At 38.5% G+C, this 20,268-nt stretch overlaps 3 protein-coding genes across 3 annotated transcripts; 1 reads left to right on the top strand and 2 right to left on the bottom strand.

The window, feature by feature from the left end:
- Positions 1 to 9,096: 9,096 nt before the first annotated feature.
- LOC116263668 (uncharacterized) lies at positions 9,097 to 12,637 on the bottom strand. The gene is made up of 7 exons (XM_031643398.2): positions 12,405 to 12,637; positions 11,810 to 12,025; positions 11,377 to 11,462; positions 10,695 to 10,853; positions 10,005 to 10,131; positions 9,596 to 9,936; positions 9,097 to 9,507 (listed from the first exon to the last, which is right to left on the bottom strand). Exons 1-6 carry the CDS (start codon positions 12,635 to 12,637, stop codon positions 9,822 to 9,824), a joined length of 936 nt encoding a protein of 311 aa, XP_031499258.1. The 3' UTR covers positions 9,097 to 9,507; positions 9,596 to 9,821.
- LOC116265038 (60S ribosomal protein L13-1-like) lies at positions 12,390 to 15,922 on the top strand. Its single transcript, XM_031645558.2, has 5 exons — positions 12,390 to 12,537; positions 14,186 to 14,301; positions 14,472 to 14,605; positions 15,209 to 15,367; positions 15,445 to 15,922. Exons 2-5 carry the CDS (start codon positions 14,193 to 14,195, stop codon positions 15,664 to 15,666), a joined length of 624 nt encoding a protein of 207 aa, XP_031501418.1. The 5' UTR covers positions 12,390 to 12,537; positions 14,186 to 14,192; the 3' UTR covers positions 15,667 to 15,922.
- Positions 15,923 to 16,243: 321 nt separating this feature from the next.
- On the bottom strand, positions 16,244 to 19,722 carry LOC116263868 (pentatricopeptide repeat-containing protein At1g28690, mitochondrial). The gene is made up of 2 exons (XM_031643674.2): positions 16,710 to 19,722; positions 16,244 to 16,538 (listed from the first exon to the last, which is right to left on the bottom strand). Exon 1 carries the CDS (start codon positions 18,981 to 18,983, stop codon positions 17,376 to 17,378), a length of 1,608 nt encoding a protein of 535 aa, XP_031499534.1. The 5' UTR covers positions 18,984 to 19,722; the 3' UTR covers positions 16,244 to 16,538; positions 16,710 to 17,375.
- Between the last annotated feature and the right edge of the window lie 546 nt (positions 19,723 to 20,268).

Raw genomic sequence — 20,268 nt, 5'->3', positions numbered from 1 at the left:
GATGGGAAGATAAATGGCCAACCAGTTTGATCAGCGGTTGAAGGATGCGTTTACAGAGCTGGTGAGTTGCCTGCCAAACTTCACGATTTTGAGTCTTTCGCTCTCTCTCTCTCTCTCTCTCTCTCTCTCTCTCTCTCTCACTGGGATAAAAGTAGAATGTAGAAGATGGGTTTGAATGAATGCCATTCATTTCTTCATTCTTTGTTTGGGAAGCTGCTTGTTATCAGCCATTCAATGGGTGCATATTGTTGTTGTTGCTTCTGGGTGAGACTGAGATTGCACATGGCACTTCCTGTATGTGTGCAATTAATGTTTTAAAAAATGTAGCTTGTTATTGTCTTGAAAAAGCAGCAAGTATTATCTACGTGTGGATATCAAAATTAAATATTGACCATATAAAAGCTATCTAAATATCTGGACAGCTTTTACTTAGATTCTGTCTCCCTTCTCCCTCTCTCTCTTTTGTGTGTGTGAGTAGAGATATATGTATGTGTGTGTATGTAACAAGTCTATCCGAGTTGGCTGCTCTTATTACTCTGTGAAGTCCAAAGATGCAGGGGAAGTGCTCCATATTTTTGTTTTTTTCCAACTGGATGGTCTAATACTCTGTTCACATCAAACCAGTATGTGGAGTATGGGGATGATTGCAGATGATAATGGTAGAGAGCAAGAACTTGTCTTGGGCTTAGATTATAGAAAAGTAAGACTCTATCGTTTGCAGTGATACCTTTACATGGGAAACTGGCTTTAAGGTGATCCTGCGGTAGCAATTTATATTACTGGTCAAGCTAACATTGGCTGTGATATAGGTCTCTGAAACAACGAAGTCGACCTTTTGGGGTGTTTAAATACCTATACATGACAAAAATCACAAAACCAAATGAGAATAGAGACTCAAGAAACCTTTTGAAGTTCATGTGGCTTCTGTTTTCACGTGAAATTTTCTGTTTGTTTCAATGTTACCTGCTAGTGTTCTCCTTGGAAAACCCTGGAGTATACTCTAAGAATTTAAACCTCCTCCAAGCTGTCTTAATTGGGAGCCATATCAATTTTATTAACTGGAGACGATAGCTGCCCTTTTCTCCAAAAGAATGGCATGCCAATGAAACTGAAATTTCAGAAGTTTCTGTTTAAGTTACAAAGACATGGCTTCAAAGTTCAATGTTTACAGTGATACCGTTTATTTCGATAGTAGCATGAAACATGGACTTCAATTGTTTCTTCCTTTACTGAGTGGTCCGCCTCGTCAGGTGACACAGACGATGACGATTTCTCTTTATTATGCAGAGGATATCATCGGTCAGATGAGATAACTGTTGAGATTAAAGGGAGTGCTTCCTAGGTTCAGACAGCCCAGATTCTGATTCAAGTAAGTGAGCTCATATATATATATATATATATATATATAGAGAGAGAGAGAGAGAGACGTCCCTGACTCCCTGCCCTTGGTTGGAGAAGTTCAGAACAGAGGTGTATACATGGTTGGTGAAGTTCACAGCATCACTTGTATATCATAACCATGAGTAGTTTGTTGGTGTCGGAGTTTGCAAGTTGAACGCTGTTCCATGACCTTGACCTGTAAACAGGTGCCGGAGATTGACACAACTTAAGTTTGAGGAAGAACACAAGTTATGCCTTGCCCTGTGAGAATAGGTGACGGAGATTGGCGAGTCCTAACCCTGCTTTATACTTTGAAAACTAATTTGTTTTTTTCTAATAAGACAATTAGACCAGCCAAAGGGAAAAAAACACGAACTTGGATCAAGTCTAGGTCTGAAAGCAAACATAATAATGTCGTATTTTTATGAAAATATCTATAAATGTGTATTTTCATGACAATTCAACTATAAGACGAACAAAGAAGTTTGTATATGCAAGTACTACAGAAACTGTTTAATTGGCAGTTTTATTTTTTTATATGTTTTTAAAATTTAAAAAATTCTATTTAAATAATTTAATTTGCTTCTATATTCAAAACATAAGAAAGCAGGTGGGGTGCCTAGACCATGGCCCCACCCTGACCAATGAAAAAAAAAATACATTGAAAAAAATATAATTTTTTAATTGCACTATGTATTTTTTTGATTTGAATTCAATTTAGCCCTACTCAAATTCAAAGGTTGGACTGTCGGCCCGCCCCTGTAAGAAAGTACACTGAGTAGTGCGACAAATGCGATCCCACTAATGACGTCAATTGCAACAATGGACCGACAAGAAAGAATGGAAGATTAACATCACTACTAAATCTATCTCCCACATCATCCTAATATTTAATCATCTTCCCTGAAGTCATTCAGAATCGTAACACTTAATTATCTTATATGAAGTCATTCAGGAGAAAGAGATGTCTCTCCTTGTATGTTATACCAGAGTGGCACAAGACCAAATTTAAGGGAACAACTTTAACAAAAGAACAGGCATGTCACTTTAGATGGTGGCGGCGTCAAAAATCTAATGTCTTTGGAGTCGGGAAAAATTCAGTGGGGGTTTACATAATTTTTAATTGGTGTGCAATTGTGACCCTTCAATAAAGTCCATACTCCCGGAAGTCGGATGATTATTAGATGGCAAAAATTTTAAAGTGTGGTTAAAAAGATCATAAATCCTGATTAAAACAACGAAAAACTATTATCGCATTGTAAAACTATTATCGTTGGGTGGCGTGTCATAGTATTAACAAATAGTGTTGACCTTGAAATTATGGGTGTCATTATTTTGTTTTATTATTTTTATTCTTTTATATATATATATATATATATAAAAGGAGATATCGTATAACATGTGCTCATTGCTCGTTTGACAGCCTTTACATTTAAAACACACACTTTTTCTTTTGTGTGACTTTTTAAATATGCTTTACTTATATTTAAAGCCACCATGTATTAACCGTTAAATTTTTACGAAGAAGTGATTTTTTTGGGTACAAAAGTAAAACCACATTAATTAACTATAGCACGAAGTCCAGTTACAACAATCAGATCGATGCAAATGATTAGTAAAAATGATCACTTTATTGCTAACTAAACTTAAACTAAACTAAATCGAAAGATACTTACACCCAACTCACATCCGCATTTTTATATTGGAAATGTGAGAAAAATTAAAGCGGGTGGCAAGTGGCAAGAGCAGAATAAGACGGGGCAGCCATCAAGTTGTTAAAATTTGACGGCTTTTTGCAAAGAACTTTTCTGAGGGCAACTCGCGTCAGAATATTGCATTATTGTCGGTCGAAGCATTTAAATGTGACGATGACGTTCATTTTTCATTTTTTATGATAAAGTTGCAAGTGTGCCTAAAGTGCAATGTACTAAGCAAAACCTGTGCTTCCAATAATGGAAATACCTTGTCATTATATCTTAAAATGATGAATGTCAAGCTAATTTAATTATTTTATTTAGTGTTCGAGTTGAAAAGAAGATCGAAACTTTCACCCAACCTTTCATTTTCAAGATACAGGACTTACGTCGATACTTCGAGATGCTGCTTCCACCATGCTTCAACTTGTTCATAAAAGACCTCTCGTTTGCAGGATAGAGAGTTGACCCTCAAAGAATTGAAAAGTAGATAGGTCATCTGCTAGCTCCTACTCAATCCCGTACACCGTCAATTCCCAATGACATAATATCTTAACCATAAGGTACTTATTTTAGGAGGTGTTAGATTTATCTTGAACTACTTTGTTTTAAAGATTCTCCTAATGTGATACATGTGTTCAAAATTAAAGCCTCCTTCATCTAATCTTATATCAAACTTTTTTGCCTTTGAAAAAAGTAAAATGGGGATTCAAGTTACATCTTAGAAAGGGATTTTAAAACAATTTTATGTGAAAAGAAAATAATAGATATCCAGAGGACGTGGGGAAGGAAATGAAGAATAATTCAGACTGTCACATAGACATGCCAAATTGGTCCAATATCACTGTCAATACAGCAATATTGGTACTTAGATCACATCGTGATACCTTTCGTTTTGGGTTTGGGACAGATCCAATCTAAAACACATTAAATCCTTTCTCGTTAACAAAAAGTGCATGAATTTTTCATGGGATTATGGTGCGAGTATATATATATCTTTCATATGATATTTTAATAACCAAGTACAAGATTATAACCTTTGGAAATTCAGGTCTTATTCATAATAAATAAATCAGGTCGATTTTGATCTACATTGGGTTTGGTGGAAGGGAGGAGAGTCATCATTTTCATCTCCTGCCAAGAAGGACCCCCTTGTTAGGCAGCTTCCTGTAAATTCCGGAGCCTCCAGTTTTGTCGTTTACGAAAACTACAAATGCAGGGCAATGGTTATCTATTTCCCAAAGGGTACTTTTGTCATGTCAGAAAATTCTTTGACCTGCTTTTTTTTTTTTTTTTTTTTTCCTTTTTTTCTTTATTTTGTCTTTGATAAATGCCCTTCACTTGCCACAAATCTACCAATCTCCTACAACGGTCGGTTTGATTGACCAAGAACAATAGCGGCTCGTTTAATTGTTCCTTATAAGATGGAGCCAGAAATTAAAATAATATGTTTAAAATTTGTATAGGTGCCAAACAAATATTTTTTAAAATTTTTACATTTTAAAAAATTTAAAATTATAAGTATAGTTTTATTTTGCAAAATTTAAGATTAAGACAATGACTTTTAACTCCTATTGGTTTTTTTTTATGTTTTACCGAAAGATAAGGCTGGACGAGGGCAGCTTAGACATTTCAAGTCACAGGAGACCATATAGGCCACCGGAAGCTGCAAAGTCCCCCACCCCAAGCTGAAACATGCCATCCGGCGAGCGGGGAACGGCCCATTCCCATTCCCATTCTATTCGGCCATTAGGTTCCCGCACTGTGCCTCCTTCTCCTGCTGACAGGAACACGTCCCGTCGGAGACATCCCCGGGGGCCACCGGCGTGGCCAACTCCGTGGTGGTTCCGGCGTCGCCGGGGCTTGTCACGTGGCACACTATAAGAATGGCGACCGTCGGAGTTCAGTGGCGCGCGGACACCGCCGGATGCGAGCGGAGGAGCCGTGGCGTCCGTCTCTCCAGGCGATCTAGGAGGACCGGGTGGTTCTCGTCCCAGAGGTAAAAAACTAAGTACTTAGTTTAAGACAATATTAAAAGGAGTCATACCCGTAGAACAGAAGCGCCTATCTCCTAATTTCCTTTCTTCTTCTTAGTTATATGCGTCGAGAGATGGCGTTTTCACGGTGTTTTCTCTTGGGTTTATTTCGTACGCATGAATGATCCAGCATGGTACTTCAATTTCAGCCTCCTATTCTTACACCGTATGCTTTTGTCTTATGCGTATCTACCTTTCAGTTTTAGCTTGCTTTGACTATATACATATATATAAAGTGCATCGTGATTTTTTCTTTTCAAGGGATGTTTCACTGTAGTTTTCTTTTAATCGGAAACATGTAGAAGAAAAAGTTTTTTTTTTTTTTTTTTTTAAAAAAAAGGAAAGCTAACCTTGAGGTTTTGGGCCAGCGCCGTGCTGCCGGTGACCTCGCTGGTTGCCGGAGGTGGCCAGCAATTGCCACTACATTTGCCGGCAGGACCGACACCCTTAAAATCGAAATAATGGTGAAAAAAAAAGACAAAGAGAGAGAAAACTTACTGCGCTGTCACACTCGAAGTCATCTGAGATCTTGCGGACGGCCGGCGATGGCCCAATGGCGGAGCCAGAAAAGTTTTCTGGAGGGGGCACTCATTCATAGATTTTCACGTACGAAGGGGCACTCACATATAGGACAAAGCAAATATTTGCATATATTAATGTAAAAATAAACAAACATTCAGGGATGTTTGGCGAAGCTTTGATCTCCTCATTCGTCAAGCGCGATTCAGATCGCCAAACAAAAATCCTTCATAAATTAGACAAATTTGAAAACTGAGATTCACTACTGGAAAAATCATATATGCTAAGTGCTATTAGATTCACCGCTTTCTCTTAAGTTCCTACAAATAGTTAAGAAAAGAAACAAAGAAGCATAGCAGGAGGCAGGAACAGCAAAGGCAGAGGAGACGGAAGCAAAGAGCTGCGCCGAAACAGAGAGATTAATTTAGTGAAAGCGGGCTGGAGGCAGAGGAAAGTGGTGGGGCGTGACCCAAGTGGAACGTATCGGGTTCTATCGAACTCGTCCTCGTGAAAGAGTAGAAGCAAAGCATGTGTTGTCGAGCACAGAGAACACATCAGAAGACAGAAATTAACATGACATGTCTTTTCAGATGCAGAGTCGAGATCTTTTTCTTTTTCTCTTATGAAAGTAATCGTAGATTCATAAATAAATAAGTAGCGAACTCAGAAAATTTTTGATTGTAGGGCACTAATATATACTGATTCAAATTTTAGATCATGGAAATTAAAGATCTTATAGTCGAGATTCGAGAGGCACGAACATGTAACAAACTAAATCAAGTGACTGTTCTAATATGTAAATGAACTAAATGCTTGGCTCCTTCACTGTCATAAATGGTGTTCATGTTTTCTTAGTTAACCTGTATTGTAAATCTAAAATTTGAAATAGATCTTGAAAATCAAATTAAGCACGATTAAGGCAAAAGCATATTGAAAAAAAAAATAGACTAAGTAATGCGTAAACGAATATAAAAAAAATCATATAAAGAGCAAAAAATAATTAGAACAATTGAACAAACATAAAATAAAACTAGTGAAATTCAAACACATATATGAATCTATATATATCTATCTTGGGCTGGCGTAGGCAAGCGCCCACGCTGGCTCCGCCACTGCGATGGCCTGATTGGTTGGGCCATAGAATTCTCGGTTTGAAGAGAAAGCTCGAGAGAAATTGAGGGGAGAGAGACAGCGAATGAAAATAAAGGGTCGGGCGTCAAAACGGGCTTCAACAAATGCTTTAAGAGAAAATTTCAAATCCACCCCATGGTTTCTTGTATTTTCATAAATATAGTTACAAATCATAAGATGTTAAGTCCGTCTTGTTCTCAATATTTTATTTGCCGAAAGATGCTCTCGACAGTAGTTTTGCAATTTTAGAAACCTTGCATGTTCAAAAAATTTGAAAAAGTTTTCCAGAGCCTGTAAAATCCGTTCCCTTTCTTTTCCCTGAAAAAATTCACAAATAGAACCTGCAATAGGTTTTCAGCAAAACCCAAGTTTTTAACTTTCATTTTATTACCAAAACAGGGCTCCCTAGTCCAAAATTGCTTTCACCTTGCAAAGCTATTGAAATTCAACTATGAGAGCTTACATTAGGTTTACCACATATTGACCAATTAAAGAATGATTGTTATGCTTCCTTAATTTTTCGTGATTGCGGAAAAGTGATTCTCGAGTCAAACTCAACCCGTTTTCAATTAAACTAAAGACAGATCTGAATCCATTTTGTTTTGACATCATATAAATTAATAATTGTAAATGGTTGTTGATTTGGAGCAGGCTATATGTTATTGGACTCCAAGACCCCAAAACCTCTTATGGAGTTGTAAATAGATTTAGATGTAATTTTTAACTTATATATATATATATTAGCTGTTGAAAAAAAAACTAAGATATGGGTTCAATTGGTTTGGACATATATTTTCAGTGCCTAAGTATATTCAGATTAGATTTGGGTTTAGACCAAACTTATTTTGGAAATATATTTGGGTGTTATAAAATATATTTTTGATATGGATATGACTTATTTGAAATATATACTTTATATATTTAAAAAGAGGTTTGGATTTAGATCCAAATTGTTTAGAAAAAAAAGAGAAGAATATATGTATATACATGTTATTATGAATGGATTTCGATACAGTTTAATATTATTTTAAAAGTAATAATTCTTCAAAAATCTAAACGTGCTTTTATGAGTTATTGGTTTTGGACTTGGTGTTTGAAGAGCTTTGGATCTCATACAAATTTTGATTTTCACTTATTTAAAAGCACAATTTAGTTGTCATAAATAGATTTTGACATAGCTCCAATTGGTTTTAGCACTGGAAATATATTTGAATTTGGATATGGGTCGTTTTATGAAACCTAGTTACTATAAACAATTATGGATATGGATTTGGTCCGTTTTGATGTACATATCTTATTTATACAGTTGCAACTTATTTAAATTTTATATGTTTGGATGTACGTAAATTTTGGTATGTTCATTACTGCAAACAGATTCGGATCTGAATTGTTTTTAGATATATGTGTGTGTGTGTGTGTGTGTTGAAACCAAATTTAGATATGATTTGCTTTGAAAATTTACAATTGTGTATGATAATTATTGTAAACAGATTTGGAATTGATATTTCTTGAAAATAGATCCATCTTAGAAAATGTAAGCCAATTTTGGATTTGGGATATCTATTTTGAAAATGCATGTGTTTAAATGGATCTAGACCCGAACTGAGTTTCACCTATATAGTCAAACTACGTGAGTTCATCAAAAAAACAATACTGTGAGAATAATTAAACATGCTACAATCAAATCAGTAATTATGGATATGGATCTCATACCTCTTCATTGAGTTTGTTTGTGTGATTATATTTGGATCTGGTCTATTTGCACTTTGTTTGTTGCCAATGCGTAAGAATCTGGAATGGACTTGTTAAACATGTATCTTTATGCTATATATATATATATATATATCCCACTTGTTTAAAGATGTGTATTGGATGCACATGTACGTGAATGTGACTTCACCAGCTAAAGTCATACGATAGTCATGTCATACTATTTTATTTGCTTCAATTAAGTATATGCATTTACGCGCTTAATGATTTTGAAAATTCTATTGTATGAAAAAAAGTTACTCCTACATGCTTTGATCTTAATAATTTTTGAATTTTTGAAAAAAAAAATTTGCCGACAAAAATAGAAATAAATTTAAACTAAGAAAGGGAGGTGATAGGGATCAGGTGGTGGTCAGAAGTAAGAGTGAGGTGATGATGAAAATTGCAAACAGCATTCTCAATTTTGTTTGAAAACTCTCACATTACAAGTTTTCTAGAAAAAAATCATAGTAAGTGAGAAACGATTTGGTCGGTTTGGGAGGAGCAAGAATATATGCAACACACAAGTTCAAGGCGACACATATTGAGATTTAAGAGAGGAAAAAAAAAAAGAGAAAGGAGCCGGGTTTCGCCATCTCAATCCAAGATTAAAGAATGTTCGTAAAGTGGTCTTTCAAATTCAAAGTAAAATGATCATATGAATCTTCCGTTGGCCACAGTCAGCTTCTGTATTTGTATGTAGATGATCGACTTGTTTGTGCTAAACACTTACATGCTACAGTTTATGGTTCACAGGCACCCTGCTTCTTCTACCGCAATGAGCACGCCACCATTTGCACTGCCTCCGTTCGTGTTCTAAATCCGCCATTGGTTCTTCGACGACCCGCCTGATGCAGCATCATCGGAAGCCAGTTTCAACAAGATAATCTAGAAGCCTGTCTCGACTATTTCTTCTGTGGTAACCGGACTTGTAAATCTTGATTGTTTTTAGTGGTTAACCCAGTGCTCCAAGTCGGTGTTTTCCGACGTTCAAAATACTGATTCAAAAGATTCTCTTATTATTTCTTAGCAAAAGAAGTGCTAGTAACAATTCATCATCGGTTGAAAATCTACGTTAAAACTTACTTCAATGTTGAGAAATCACGTGGAGAAAGATTCACATAGAATGGAGAGAAGAATGCAGCAGCTTTTAGTTCAAACCGGCATGCTGCATCTCAAAAAAAGCACCAACTGCTCCGCTAGCATTTTTCAAGCAGCAAACTATATTCCTCAATGATTGCATCCCCCACTACCACGTCCCTCTCAATCACTGTGTTAAATATTTCCTCAACATCTTCAGCTCTTCCACATTTCATATACCCTGATACCATAGTAGTGGAACAGGCAACAATTTCCCCAGGCACATCTCAAACAACTGATGGCCGATGGTCATACTCAATCTCCCTGTTCTTAGCATACATGTCAACCTGCACAGTGATAGGAACATGATCACAATCCTACCTACCTACACCTGAGTATCCGGCAGTGAACTTGCCTTCCAAGATTCAGGTTCCTCCGACCTGAATAGAGCCTCAGGATGCACGAATATGTAAACCCAACAAACAACCAAAGAGATTCCCACGTTTGGTACTGAGTTGCATACTTTTTTCCAAGTGACCTGTCTGAGAAAAACAGCAGTCACCGCATGCCATGAACTAACAACTCTTCCAGGCATTTCGTCAAATAACTGACGTGCAGAAACCTGATAGCTGATTTCAGATACAAGACAAGGAGCTTCATGGACACCAAACCGTTGCACTGGTGACATGCTTTTAAACTGAACAAATGAAGGACTCCATATGATGGTGCATGGAATCAATGAAATCCTGAAGAATGGTGCATAGTGCATACATCAAATTTGGGCATTGGTGAAATGATGGTGGAATCTGCAACTTTGATGCATAATAAAAGGTGCAGTGTTAACAGAATCAGTGAGGAACCTATTGTTCAATAAGAGATGTGCCCTCATGACCTATTTGAGCAAAAGTTTCATGTTCTTGGAAGAGACATCGTATTCTTCATTTTTCTTCCTATATCTAAAAAGTGTGTGATGTGAAGATTCAATCTAGTCAAATAATAGAGTTACGTTGAACTTGAAAGGATGATTAACTGTTGACAAACTTAAGGGAATAAAATTGTAAGCTAAGTAAAAAAGAAGCAATCAAGATTAGAGACGAATAGATACATTTAGGAGCACGGGATTGACTATGTGGAAAAGAGTGATGGTGTATCAAATATGATGTCATTCTGAAATCGAAGTGCATGCTAATGGGTGTCAACTTGCTGCAGTCACTAGTCCAACAAACTAAAGAAGCCCATGTCCTATGCTCCAGAAAGTGAGTCCCTGCATGTAGCTCATACTTAACAAAAAAACACCCACACAATATTCAACATGAAAACAGTTCAATAGAACCATGTGTTGGTAGTTACAGCTGCACTTGACTACACAAATAGACATTTCAGTGTGACATATATAACAGGAAACATATGATTGAGTAATGTCTTCCACTTCAAATAGAAAAGTATGTGGCACGTAGCTCGATCAAGTAACATAACTGTCACAATTCACGATAATAAATCCAAAATATAACAAAAGATATCCATCATATATTAACTTAAGCTACACAATCCCCGTCACAAAAAAAAAATATGGTGTAGCAAAAAAACCCCTCAACCTAAAATATAAGAACTGTTCATGGAATGACAATCAAGCATCCACCAGCAACACAATTTCTTGCAGAAGCAAGAAGTCCAAATTAGTGAGCCCTGTTGTGCATAATCCTACTAAAGTTGTGCTTCAATCATATGCTTCAATTGCTAAGGAACTAGCTAGGAAGAACTGGACTCCCATGATTGATACAACTTACTTACGCAATCAAACCTTCTCAATTTTGACTGCAGGTGTGCGTATGGCAGAAGAGGCCCCAATTCCAAATCATGTTCCTCCTGACTCCTGCACAAGAACATGAAGGCCCCAAAATCCCCAACCTGTTATCAATCCTCTGCAGTACCCAAAACCAAAAGTACAAAAAAGCGGCACACACATTTGATCTATGCCAAGCTAAACATGGAAGAAGGCATGGAACAAAAGAGGCATGCTGCAGAAGCCATGAAATTGCAAAACATTTCACCAAATCAAGGAAAAACAAAAAACCCCCACAGCAGAGACTTCACTGCATAAAGAGACGCAGGGAGAAAAAAATCAGTACAGTCGCTACATATTGAACTCCAAGCAGAGAGAAAAGAAACTCCAAGAAATGGCGGAAGCAAAAGAAAGAGAGAGACGGAAGTAGAGAGAACTTAGCTGCCTGTTCTCTGCTAAGAGAAGCGTGTGATGCTGCTGCAGTCAGTGAACAAGGGCAAAGGCATGCAGCTAACGGGCCCAAAGATTTGCTCAAATCCTTTATTTCACTTAATGATGAAATCCAATGTTTATTGGCTTTATGGGTCTCATGTGAAAGGGATTTCAGATCAGCCTTGGGTCTTACAATTTGGAGCTCTGAAACACCCCAATGGCTAGCATTAGATTCAAGAATTATACGTTATAGGGTTAGAATGGAATCTCGGATTTGGATTCAAACTCGATTGCAAAGCCGGATACCAAATCCAAATGCTAAAACCGAATACCAAATCTCAATCTGATTAAAAGAATTGGATTTTGATTCCGACTAAATAGATTCACATTTAATCCATTAATCGGATATATTTGAGCCTAACAGCCAAACCTATAGTCCATAACTCCATATATAGCTGTGATTTTGGTTCGGGAAAAAATAAACAGGAATATCTGAACGATGGATTTGAGATTCTATGATATCCGATCCATTTATATGGGCGTAGCGCCAAATATCGATTACGGCTAGTGGGAAATAAGCTTCAAATTTAAGGGCAGAACGGGTAGCGTGCAAATCTAAAAACCCTAGATAGCGGCCCCCATTCTTCTTCAGCCGGGGTAGGAGGTGATTTCCAGCTCTCGAGTTTCTCTGCGGTTGCAGTGTGGTCGGCTACCGAAGGTTGTTTCCGGAGAGGTATGGCAGCTTTCGCTTTAGAATCTGTCGATGTATTTAGAGCAAGCCCGGTCTTCCCGCCGGAAAACATATTCTCCGGCGACATGTGGCGGATGCCCATCTCGTGAGGGCGAGCGGGACAAAGAAAAATGCCTCTTCTCCTTCACGTCCTGTCTGCTTTTCATTTTGTTCTATTCGCTTTTGTTTCCTTTGTTGACCCCGGAAATGAATTTTTCCTTCTTCGCTTAATTTTTGTCTCGTGTTTTTGGATTGTGACTTGAGTAGCTGATTTACCTCATTGATGTAGCACCATGACTTTCCTCTATTCTCATTTTGATGTTTTCCTTGATTGAAATGGGAAGCCTTTGTGAGGAGGCCTGAGATTGGCGCGCGTTGGTTGTCTCCGTAGTATGGGAGTGGCGTTTCCTTTTTTGCAGTTATTAAGCCTTATCATATTACTTATCGTCATTATTAGCATTAGAGTAAGAGAACAAAACGTTGGTCACTTTTATCTCGGAGTAGTATGACAGGAGGAGCTGCTTTGATGGTTTAGGTCCCTTGTACTTTTTAGGATTGCGTAGAGAAATTGATTCTTATAGTTGTGCTTATCCAATGCTGTGAAAGCTCATACCCGCAGACCATCTCGATTTTTGTTCTCAAAACTGAATTTTAGATTGTCGACTCTATCTAGCTGTAGAGATTCTAGAGAAAGCATTGAAGCCAATAACTTTGCTTGTTCTTTTGTACTGGAGAATAATATAATAAAAATCATCATTCAAACCCGGTGATAAAACCGTCTTTTCACTTCTTATATGGTTTATACATTTTTATCTGTCTTGAAATACATTCCCTACTTGGTCACCCGAAATTTCTGTAGCTATTGCTAACAGAATCTTTTTAAGAACCACCCTGAAGGTGTCCAACCTCCTTTTCATGTTGAAGAGGCAACTACAATTTGCCAACATGAATTAGTCACATTGTATAACAAATTTATTTCCTTCTGGAAGAATTTACTATTAATTGAGGCAGCTTCGTCAGTTCTTTTATGGGATTCAGGTGGGCCAGATTCAGTATGGGGACTTTTCATTTTTTTGGCTGCTCCGTGTTGAATCTCTATCTGCCTCTCGTGTATTTAGCTTAGCTGACCTTAAACCAGCCTGTTTATATACCTTATGATATTTTTCCTTAAGTGATGGTGTTATGACTTATGTTTCCATATGTACTTCAGCTTGCTGTATGATTTCTGAATTAGCAATCTCGCTCTGCATCTCCACCGTCATGGGAGGAATTGCAATTGTATTATCCCGTTTTCTGTTACTTCAATGGTGCTTCTATTCATATGCTTGTTTACCAAACTTCTACTACACGAACAGGATGTTGTATTTATACTTCCGAGAGCATGAACTTTATAATTGGCCTTCTGATGCTAAATTGGTGCTGTATGGTATAGCTTAACTTTACCGAGAAAATGAGCCCATAAGTCATCTTATTTATTTATTAAATTTGATGTGCTACAGTATGGTGCATTTTCTGTATCTCAATTGTTTTATATCTTTGTTTTTAGAACATATACATCACAGCCCGCACATTTTTCTGGCTTCCTTCTACATCGACCAAAGTACCTGTTATTCATTTATTGTCTAGGCCTGACATTTGCTTTTTATGACAGGTAAGTAATGGTTAAGCATAACAATGTTGTGCCCAATGGGCATTTTAAGAAACACTGGCAAAATTATGTAAGGACATGGTTCAACCAACCAGCTCGGAAAGCAAGACGCCGTATTGGTACCACCTCTTCTTATGTCTCTCTCTTTTGCTATCCTGCAAATGTTTTGCAGGTGTGTTTAGTTTTTGTAGGGCATAGGTTCAGCTGTTTGGCATTTATTGACCACATATCGGTTTTTTGTTTCTTTGTCTTTGTATGAGTTTTTAATGTTCTTGTTCTGTTTCTGCAGCTCGGCAAAAAAAAGCTGTAAGAATATTTCCTAGGCCAACTTCTGGACATCTCCGTCCCGTTGTTCATTGTCAAACATTGAAGTATAATATGAAGCTCAGGGCTGGAAGGGGATTCTCTCTCGAAGAGCTCAAGGTTTATCTCTTATTTGCTGCCCATCCTTGCTGTTTGCGAACTAGTGTTATCAAATTGAATTAGATGCTATTGCTGTTGAATCTAGTTTCACTCGTAGATTGTGTGTCCATTTTCCACCTTAACTATGTAAGGGCATTTGGTGAGGATTCTTTACAAGGACATGGAGGAGTCTCTTCCCATGACAATTGTTGCTACATTGGTCCTTCTGTTTTTGCTACAAGTGGGTGGATTGGGAGGAGAGTTAGGAATTGGCTTGCGTTTTATGAGGTGTTCGTTGTTGTTCTCATAAACCAGACTAGTTTCATGAGAACCTTCTACTTGTCTCCTCTGAACTCTAAGTCTCTAACTTAGTTCCTGTAAGCATTCTAAAATAGCTTGTACATTTACATTTCTATGTGAACTCAATGTGTTGGCTGTTTATTTGTGACATGGTTTTCCCTTTCTAGAATATATGGAATTCACGCGCAAAATAGGGCCTGCTGAGCGTGTGCAGTGGTTGAGACTTGAGAATACGTATCATGTCTAAGAGCATATTGTCGAAAAGTTACCAAAAGAAATTGCGATTTTCCCCCACCAATTATTGTTGTTGATTCCTTTCTGCAGGCAGCTGGCATCTCAAAGAAACTGGCCCCTACAATTGGCATTGCTGTGGATCATCGCCGCAGGAACCGTTCTTTGGAGGGTCTCCAGGCGAATGTCCAGAGGCTGAAAACCTACAAGGCCAAGTTGGTCATCTTCCCAAGGCGTGCCCGTCATTCTAAGGTCAGTGAATTGTTGAACAATGGTAGGTTTGGGTTAATTTAGTGCTAGTTTTGGGTGTCTCACTGTCCTTGCCTCAGGCTGGTGATTCAACGCCGGAAGAACTGGCGACTGCAACACAATCCCAGGGTGACTACATGCCCATTGAGAGGGAGAAGCCGGCAATTGATTTTGTCAAGGTCACTGATGAAATGAAGTCATTCAAGGCTTACAACAAGCTTCGTCTGGAGCGGATGAACAAACGCCATGCTGGTGCAAGGTTGAAGAAGGCTGCTGAAGCGGAAAAAGATGAGAAGAAATAAGCAGGAGAAGCTCAGTTTCCCTTTTGGTGCAGATGTTTCCGGGTCTTGCTCCAAATTCATGATATGCAATTTTGATTCATACTTCTTCAATTCCTGAGAACTGGAGGGTGCATGATGAAGAACATGGTTTTCGTGTTTTCCTTTTAGCTGTTTTTGGGGTCGTCTTTAGTGATCGGATGATTCTCATTTACGATGGATGAGGAACTAGTGATAAACCAATTTAGTTATATCTTCAAGCATTATTTGTCTTTCTGCAGACGGATTGTTCCATTCCCACGTGTTCATGACAGGATCAAATCTTGTTTTCGTAAAGTCTGATCGGAAAATTTTGCAACAATTTCACTTCCCTGAATTGCAGGAATCCCAAAAGTTGATCGCCAGTGATGAAAGAGTGAACCGTGAACTCGCATAAAAGCTAAATATCGTGATGCCTTTGGGGTTACCCACATACCAACGAAATGTGAACTTTCCAGGTCATTTTTTTCCTTCTTGAAAAATGATGTGAATCGTCTGCGCTATTCCGGTTATTGAAAAATCTTGCGATTAAAGACAGTTTTTACAAGAGCTACAGTTGATCTCTGTAATTGTTCTGGCGACTCATGAAGTGAATAGGCATAAAAAGGGCAGATTATATAATCTTATCATGAAAAAGACCAAGAGAGAGATGTTATGCCAAAATAAATCATAAGATCTTCCACCGAATTTAACTATGTTGCCACTCTTTCCATGTCAATGACCCAGGTCTTATCCTAGCAATGCTTCAATTTCAACCTGCTGCGTTCAGCTACACCTGGTGCACATAGGCCACTAACATGCAAGAATCGCATCTGTAAACAGTCCCGTCTGTGTTGTCCGCATCCGTTGGTAGTTAGCTATCGGTGCACCAATATGAAAGAAAGGAATGATCAGTTAATGCGATCCAATCTAGGAACGTCATTGTTTCTACCCATACCCATGATATAGTTTGAAAGAAAAGGAACCAAGATTCCTAGTGACGATCAAAGCATGAACACAGTAAAACAGAGAAAGAAAAAAAAAAGTACCTTTTTATGGCCATTTGCATGATCAATATCGAGCACCAATAACCCTGTTGTTGGCAGAAGCTCAAATACTAACTCCTCTAGAACATAACGTGGTCTGAGCACCCAACTTTCACACAATCTAAAACAACCTTAACGATCCAACTATTTCATCTCACGGTTTCCAAATTCATTCCATATGGAGGAAACCAGCCTCTTTGCCATAGATGTGGCTTTTTACAAAGCCAGTGTTTGGCTTGCTGTCCTTGGCCAAGTGAGACTGAGGAAAAGGCCTGATCTTGTTGGATCCACTGCTTCTTAAGATGATGCTACCTTCAATTCCAATGCTTTATATCCAAAAGCTAGTCAGTAGATTGCAGGGTTAGATCACAAGCTCTAATTGCCATCTCCTAGGTCACAGCCACTCCCGACTGCTGAAACCTCATTTCCAAGCCTTAGGGTGCCAAGAAGCAAACTGCCACATTCGAGCAGATGGCTCAGCTCAGCTGGATAACTCCCAAAAGATTTCTATTTCTCTTAAATCAGCTTTGCTGAAGAAGAAGAACACGTATTCTATCATTAGCCAGTGAGTATGACTAACAAACTCCTAAACCATCTTTTACCAAATAAAAGTTCATGATTTGAGTCAATTGCTCATGCTAGTACACCTGAATACTGTGACATTAACTCCTATCCCACATGAAAAGTCTGCAGACCCTCCTCTGTCTCCACCCAACTACAACCAGCATTCTTGGAGACACCAGAATCCTTCATCAATTCCCTCACAATGTGTACTCCCTCCCATCTTCCAGCAGCTGCATATGCATTCGATAAAGCAACATAAGCTCCAGGCTTACAACTGTTTAATTTAAAGAGCTCCTTGGCTGCGATAGCTGCCATAGCTACATCACCATGTAACCTACTTGCACCCAATAATGCCCCCCATACATCTTCATTTGGTAGTATTGGCATCAACTCAATGAACTTCACTGCTTCATCTAAGGAGCCTGTGCGTCCGATAAGATCAACCATGCACGCATAATGTTCCACTCTAGGAGAAAGACCATAGTCACGTTTCATGCTACTAAAGATTTCCCAACCTTCATCAACTAGCCCGCCATGTCCACATGCAGAAAGAACACTGAGGAAGGTAACATAATTCGGGATGACCTTCAACATTTTCATATTCTGAAACAAGTGAAGCGACTCGTCAACGTTTCCATTCTTCCCATAGCCATCAATCATAGCTGTCCAAGTAATAACATTCCTGTGATGCATTCTATCGAATACCTTCCTGGAATCCTCAATCCTTCCACATTTGGCATACATATCGACAAGTGCACTACCAGATCGAACATCTACCCACAAATGATTCTTGATTACATGTGCATGGATTTGTTGCCCTTGTTCCAAAGCTGATAAACTGATGCAGGCTCCAATCAGACTTGCAAAGGTTGACACAGTTGGACAAAGGCCGGCTTGCTGCATCTCAATAAAAGCAATAAGTGCTCTGCTGGCATTATCAACTAGCAAACTGTATCCCTCAATCATTGCATTCCACACTACCACGTCCCTCTCAGTCACCGCGTTAAATATTTCCTCAGCATCGTTAACTCTTCCACATTTCATATACCCTGATATCATAGCAGTGGAGCAGACGATATTTTTCTCAGACACATCATCAAACAACCGACGGGCATACTCAATCTTCCCATTCTTAGCGTACATGTCAACCAGGCCAGTAATAAGAACACGATCACAATCCACCTTACACCTGAGTATCCGACAATGAACTTGCCTTCCAATGCCCAAATTCCTCAAACCTGCAGAGAGCCTCAGAATGCACGAGTATGTGAACCCATCAAACAACTCAAGAGATTCCCGCATTTGGTAAACGAGTTCCAAGCTTTTGTCCAAGTTACGCTGCTTGAAATAAGCAGCAATCATCGCATTCCATGAACTAACAGCTCTTCGAGGCATTTCCTCGAACAACTGATGTGCACAACCCAGATAGCCAGATTTCAGATATAGTAAAACGAGCTTCGTGCACAATGCGCTGTTCCATTGGAGACCTGCTTTTAGAACGAAGGAATGAAGGAATATTCCATGTGATGGTGCATCAGAATAGATGAAATCCTGAAGAATGGAGCATACATCAGTTGAACTTCTGGCTAAATGATGGTGGAATCTGCAACGTTGGTGCACAACGAAAGATGCAGTCTCAATAGAATCAGTGAGGAACCCTTTGTTCAATAAGAGATGCAGTTTCCTGACAAGCGATTTGAGCAAAAATCTCATGTTCTTGGCAGAAGTATCATATTCTTAGTCTCCCTTCCCGTTAGGCCCCGTTTGAAGGCCACAAAATAGAATCCGCGGATAGAAGTCTATGGAATAAAATCCATGGATTTAAATCCAAAAAATAAGATTCCAGCCCTGGTTTTTTTAACATGCATGTGATGGGCATGAAATAAAATCCACAGTTTGATGAGTGAGGGAAAAAGGTTCATAGATAAATTGTTGCCGTTGATAAATACTTCTGTCCCACAACGTTGTGCAATCTCATTCCCCTTGAGGTGGAAACTCACGTACAAAAAGATATATATTGAAACTCACATTCACCTCCATGCGTTAAAATGTTGCAGAATACTGAAGACAGTTAAACTGCATAAAGAGACATGCAATACGTATATGTCATACTTGGGATTTGCCCATGGCCGGTACATATCAAACATAAACCAGATGCAAACATCAAGTTCTTGACGATGACCAGCACTCCACGATATCAAAAAACCATAGGAAGAACACCTTCTTGATCAGCAAACAGATAGAAAATGGTGCCCCTTTAGGCAAGGTGGGCTTAAGTTTATCGAACAAGACAAGAGCCGACGAATCGTAGACTACAGATAGAATTTGATTGTCCTCACATGCGCGCGCGCGCGCGCCCTCCGCGGCATGATGGGCTGAGGATAAACTCTAAGAGCGCGAATTTATTCCCCTACTCTACTGTACTTCTCTTGCTCATCAACGGGGCTTTAAAAGTCGGTGAAGTGAAGATATCAGGTATGTATTTTTTGGATTTGACTTTAATTGGCTTTATCCGATTGAGAGGTTGGTTGAACTGTTGGCTCGTCGTTGAAAAAAATCCGGACTCCGCCTCTGCTTCGATTCAAACTCAATTCCAAAACCACATACCAAATCTGAATCCGACGAATCTTGTTTAAGTTTAAACAGATTCAAATTTGAGCCATTAATCAAACAGAGTTGGCGCAGTGACTGCTAACCGATGATGTTCAGTAGCATGGTTCAGCCAGTCTGGAGATGGGCATCGCACTAATCTTGGACTGACTCAAGGAATCCACCGTCATGTCAATCTGGAGATATCCTTTTTTTTTTTTTTTTGGTAAACTCTGTCCCTAAATGAAGCTAGATTATCATAAAACTTGATTATGTGACTACATCTGTTATCCAGTATAATATCCCTCCGCAGGTTTTCAGCTTTTCATTGGCAAGGTTTTGCAACTTCTTATAGTAGAGAAAGATTTGGACAATTTTTATTTAAGTTTTTTTTTCATTTATTATTCAT

This window comes from Nymphaea colorata, chromosome 11, assembly GCF_008831285.2.
Source record: "Nymphaea colorata isolate Beijing-Zhang1983 chromosome 11, ASM883128v2, whole genome shotgun sequence".
Classification (NCBI taxonomy): Eukaryota; Viridiplantae; Streptophyta; class Magnoliopsida; order Nymphaeales; family Nymphaeaceae; genus Nymphaea; species Nymphaea colorata.
The sequence above is the reverse complement of the archived record's forward strand: the minus strand, read 5'-3'. Positions and strand labels throughout refer to the sequence as shown.

Bases quoted from the DNA above. Each gene is read 5' to 3' on its own strand.
- LOC116263668 (XM_031643398.2), bottom strand. From the start codon at position 12,637: ATGGGCATCCGCCACATGTCGCCGGAGAATATGTTTTCCGGCGGGAAG. The intron at 12,026-12,404 runs GTTCTGCCCTTA...ATCTAATGCTAG, and splicing joins TTTAGATTTGCACGCTACCC to CCATTGGGGTGTTTCAGAGC. The intron at 10,854-11,376 runs GTAAGTTGTATC...AGCTACATGCAG, and splicing joins GAGAAGGTTTGATTGCGTAA to GGACTCACTTTCTGGAGCAT.
- LOC116265038 (XM_031645558.2), top strand. From the start codon at position 14,193: ATGGTTAAGCATAACAATGTTGTGCCCAATGGGCATTTTAAGAAACAC. The intron at 14,302-14,471 runs GTACCACCTCTT...CTGTTTCTGCAG, and splicing joins GAAAGCAAGACGCCGTATTG to CTCGGCAAAAAAAAGCTGTA. The intron at 15,368-15,444 runs GTCAGTGAATTG...TCCTTGCCTCAG, and splicing joins GGCGTGCCCGTCATTCTAAG to GCTGGTGATTCAACGCCGGA.
- LOC116263868 (XM_031643674.2), bottom strand. From the start codon at position 18,983: ATGAGATTTTTGCTCAAATCGCTTGTCAGGAAACTGCATCTCTTATTG.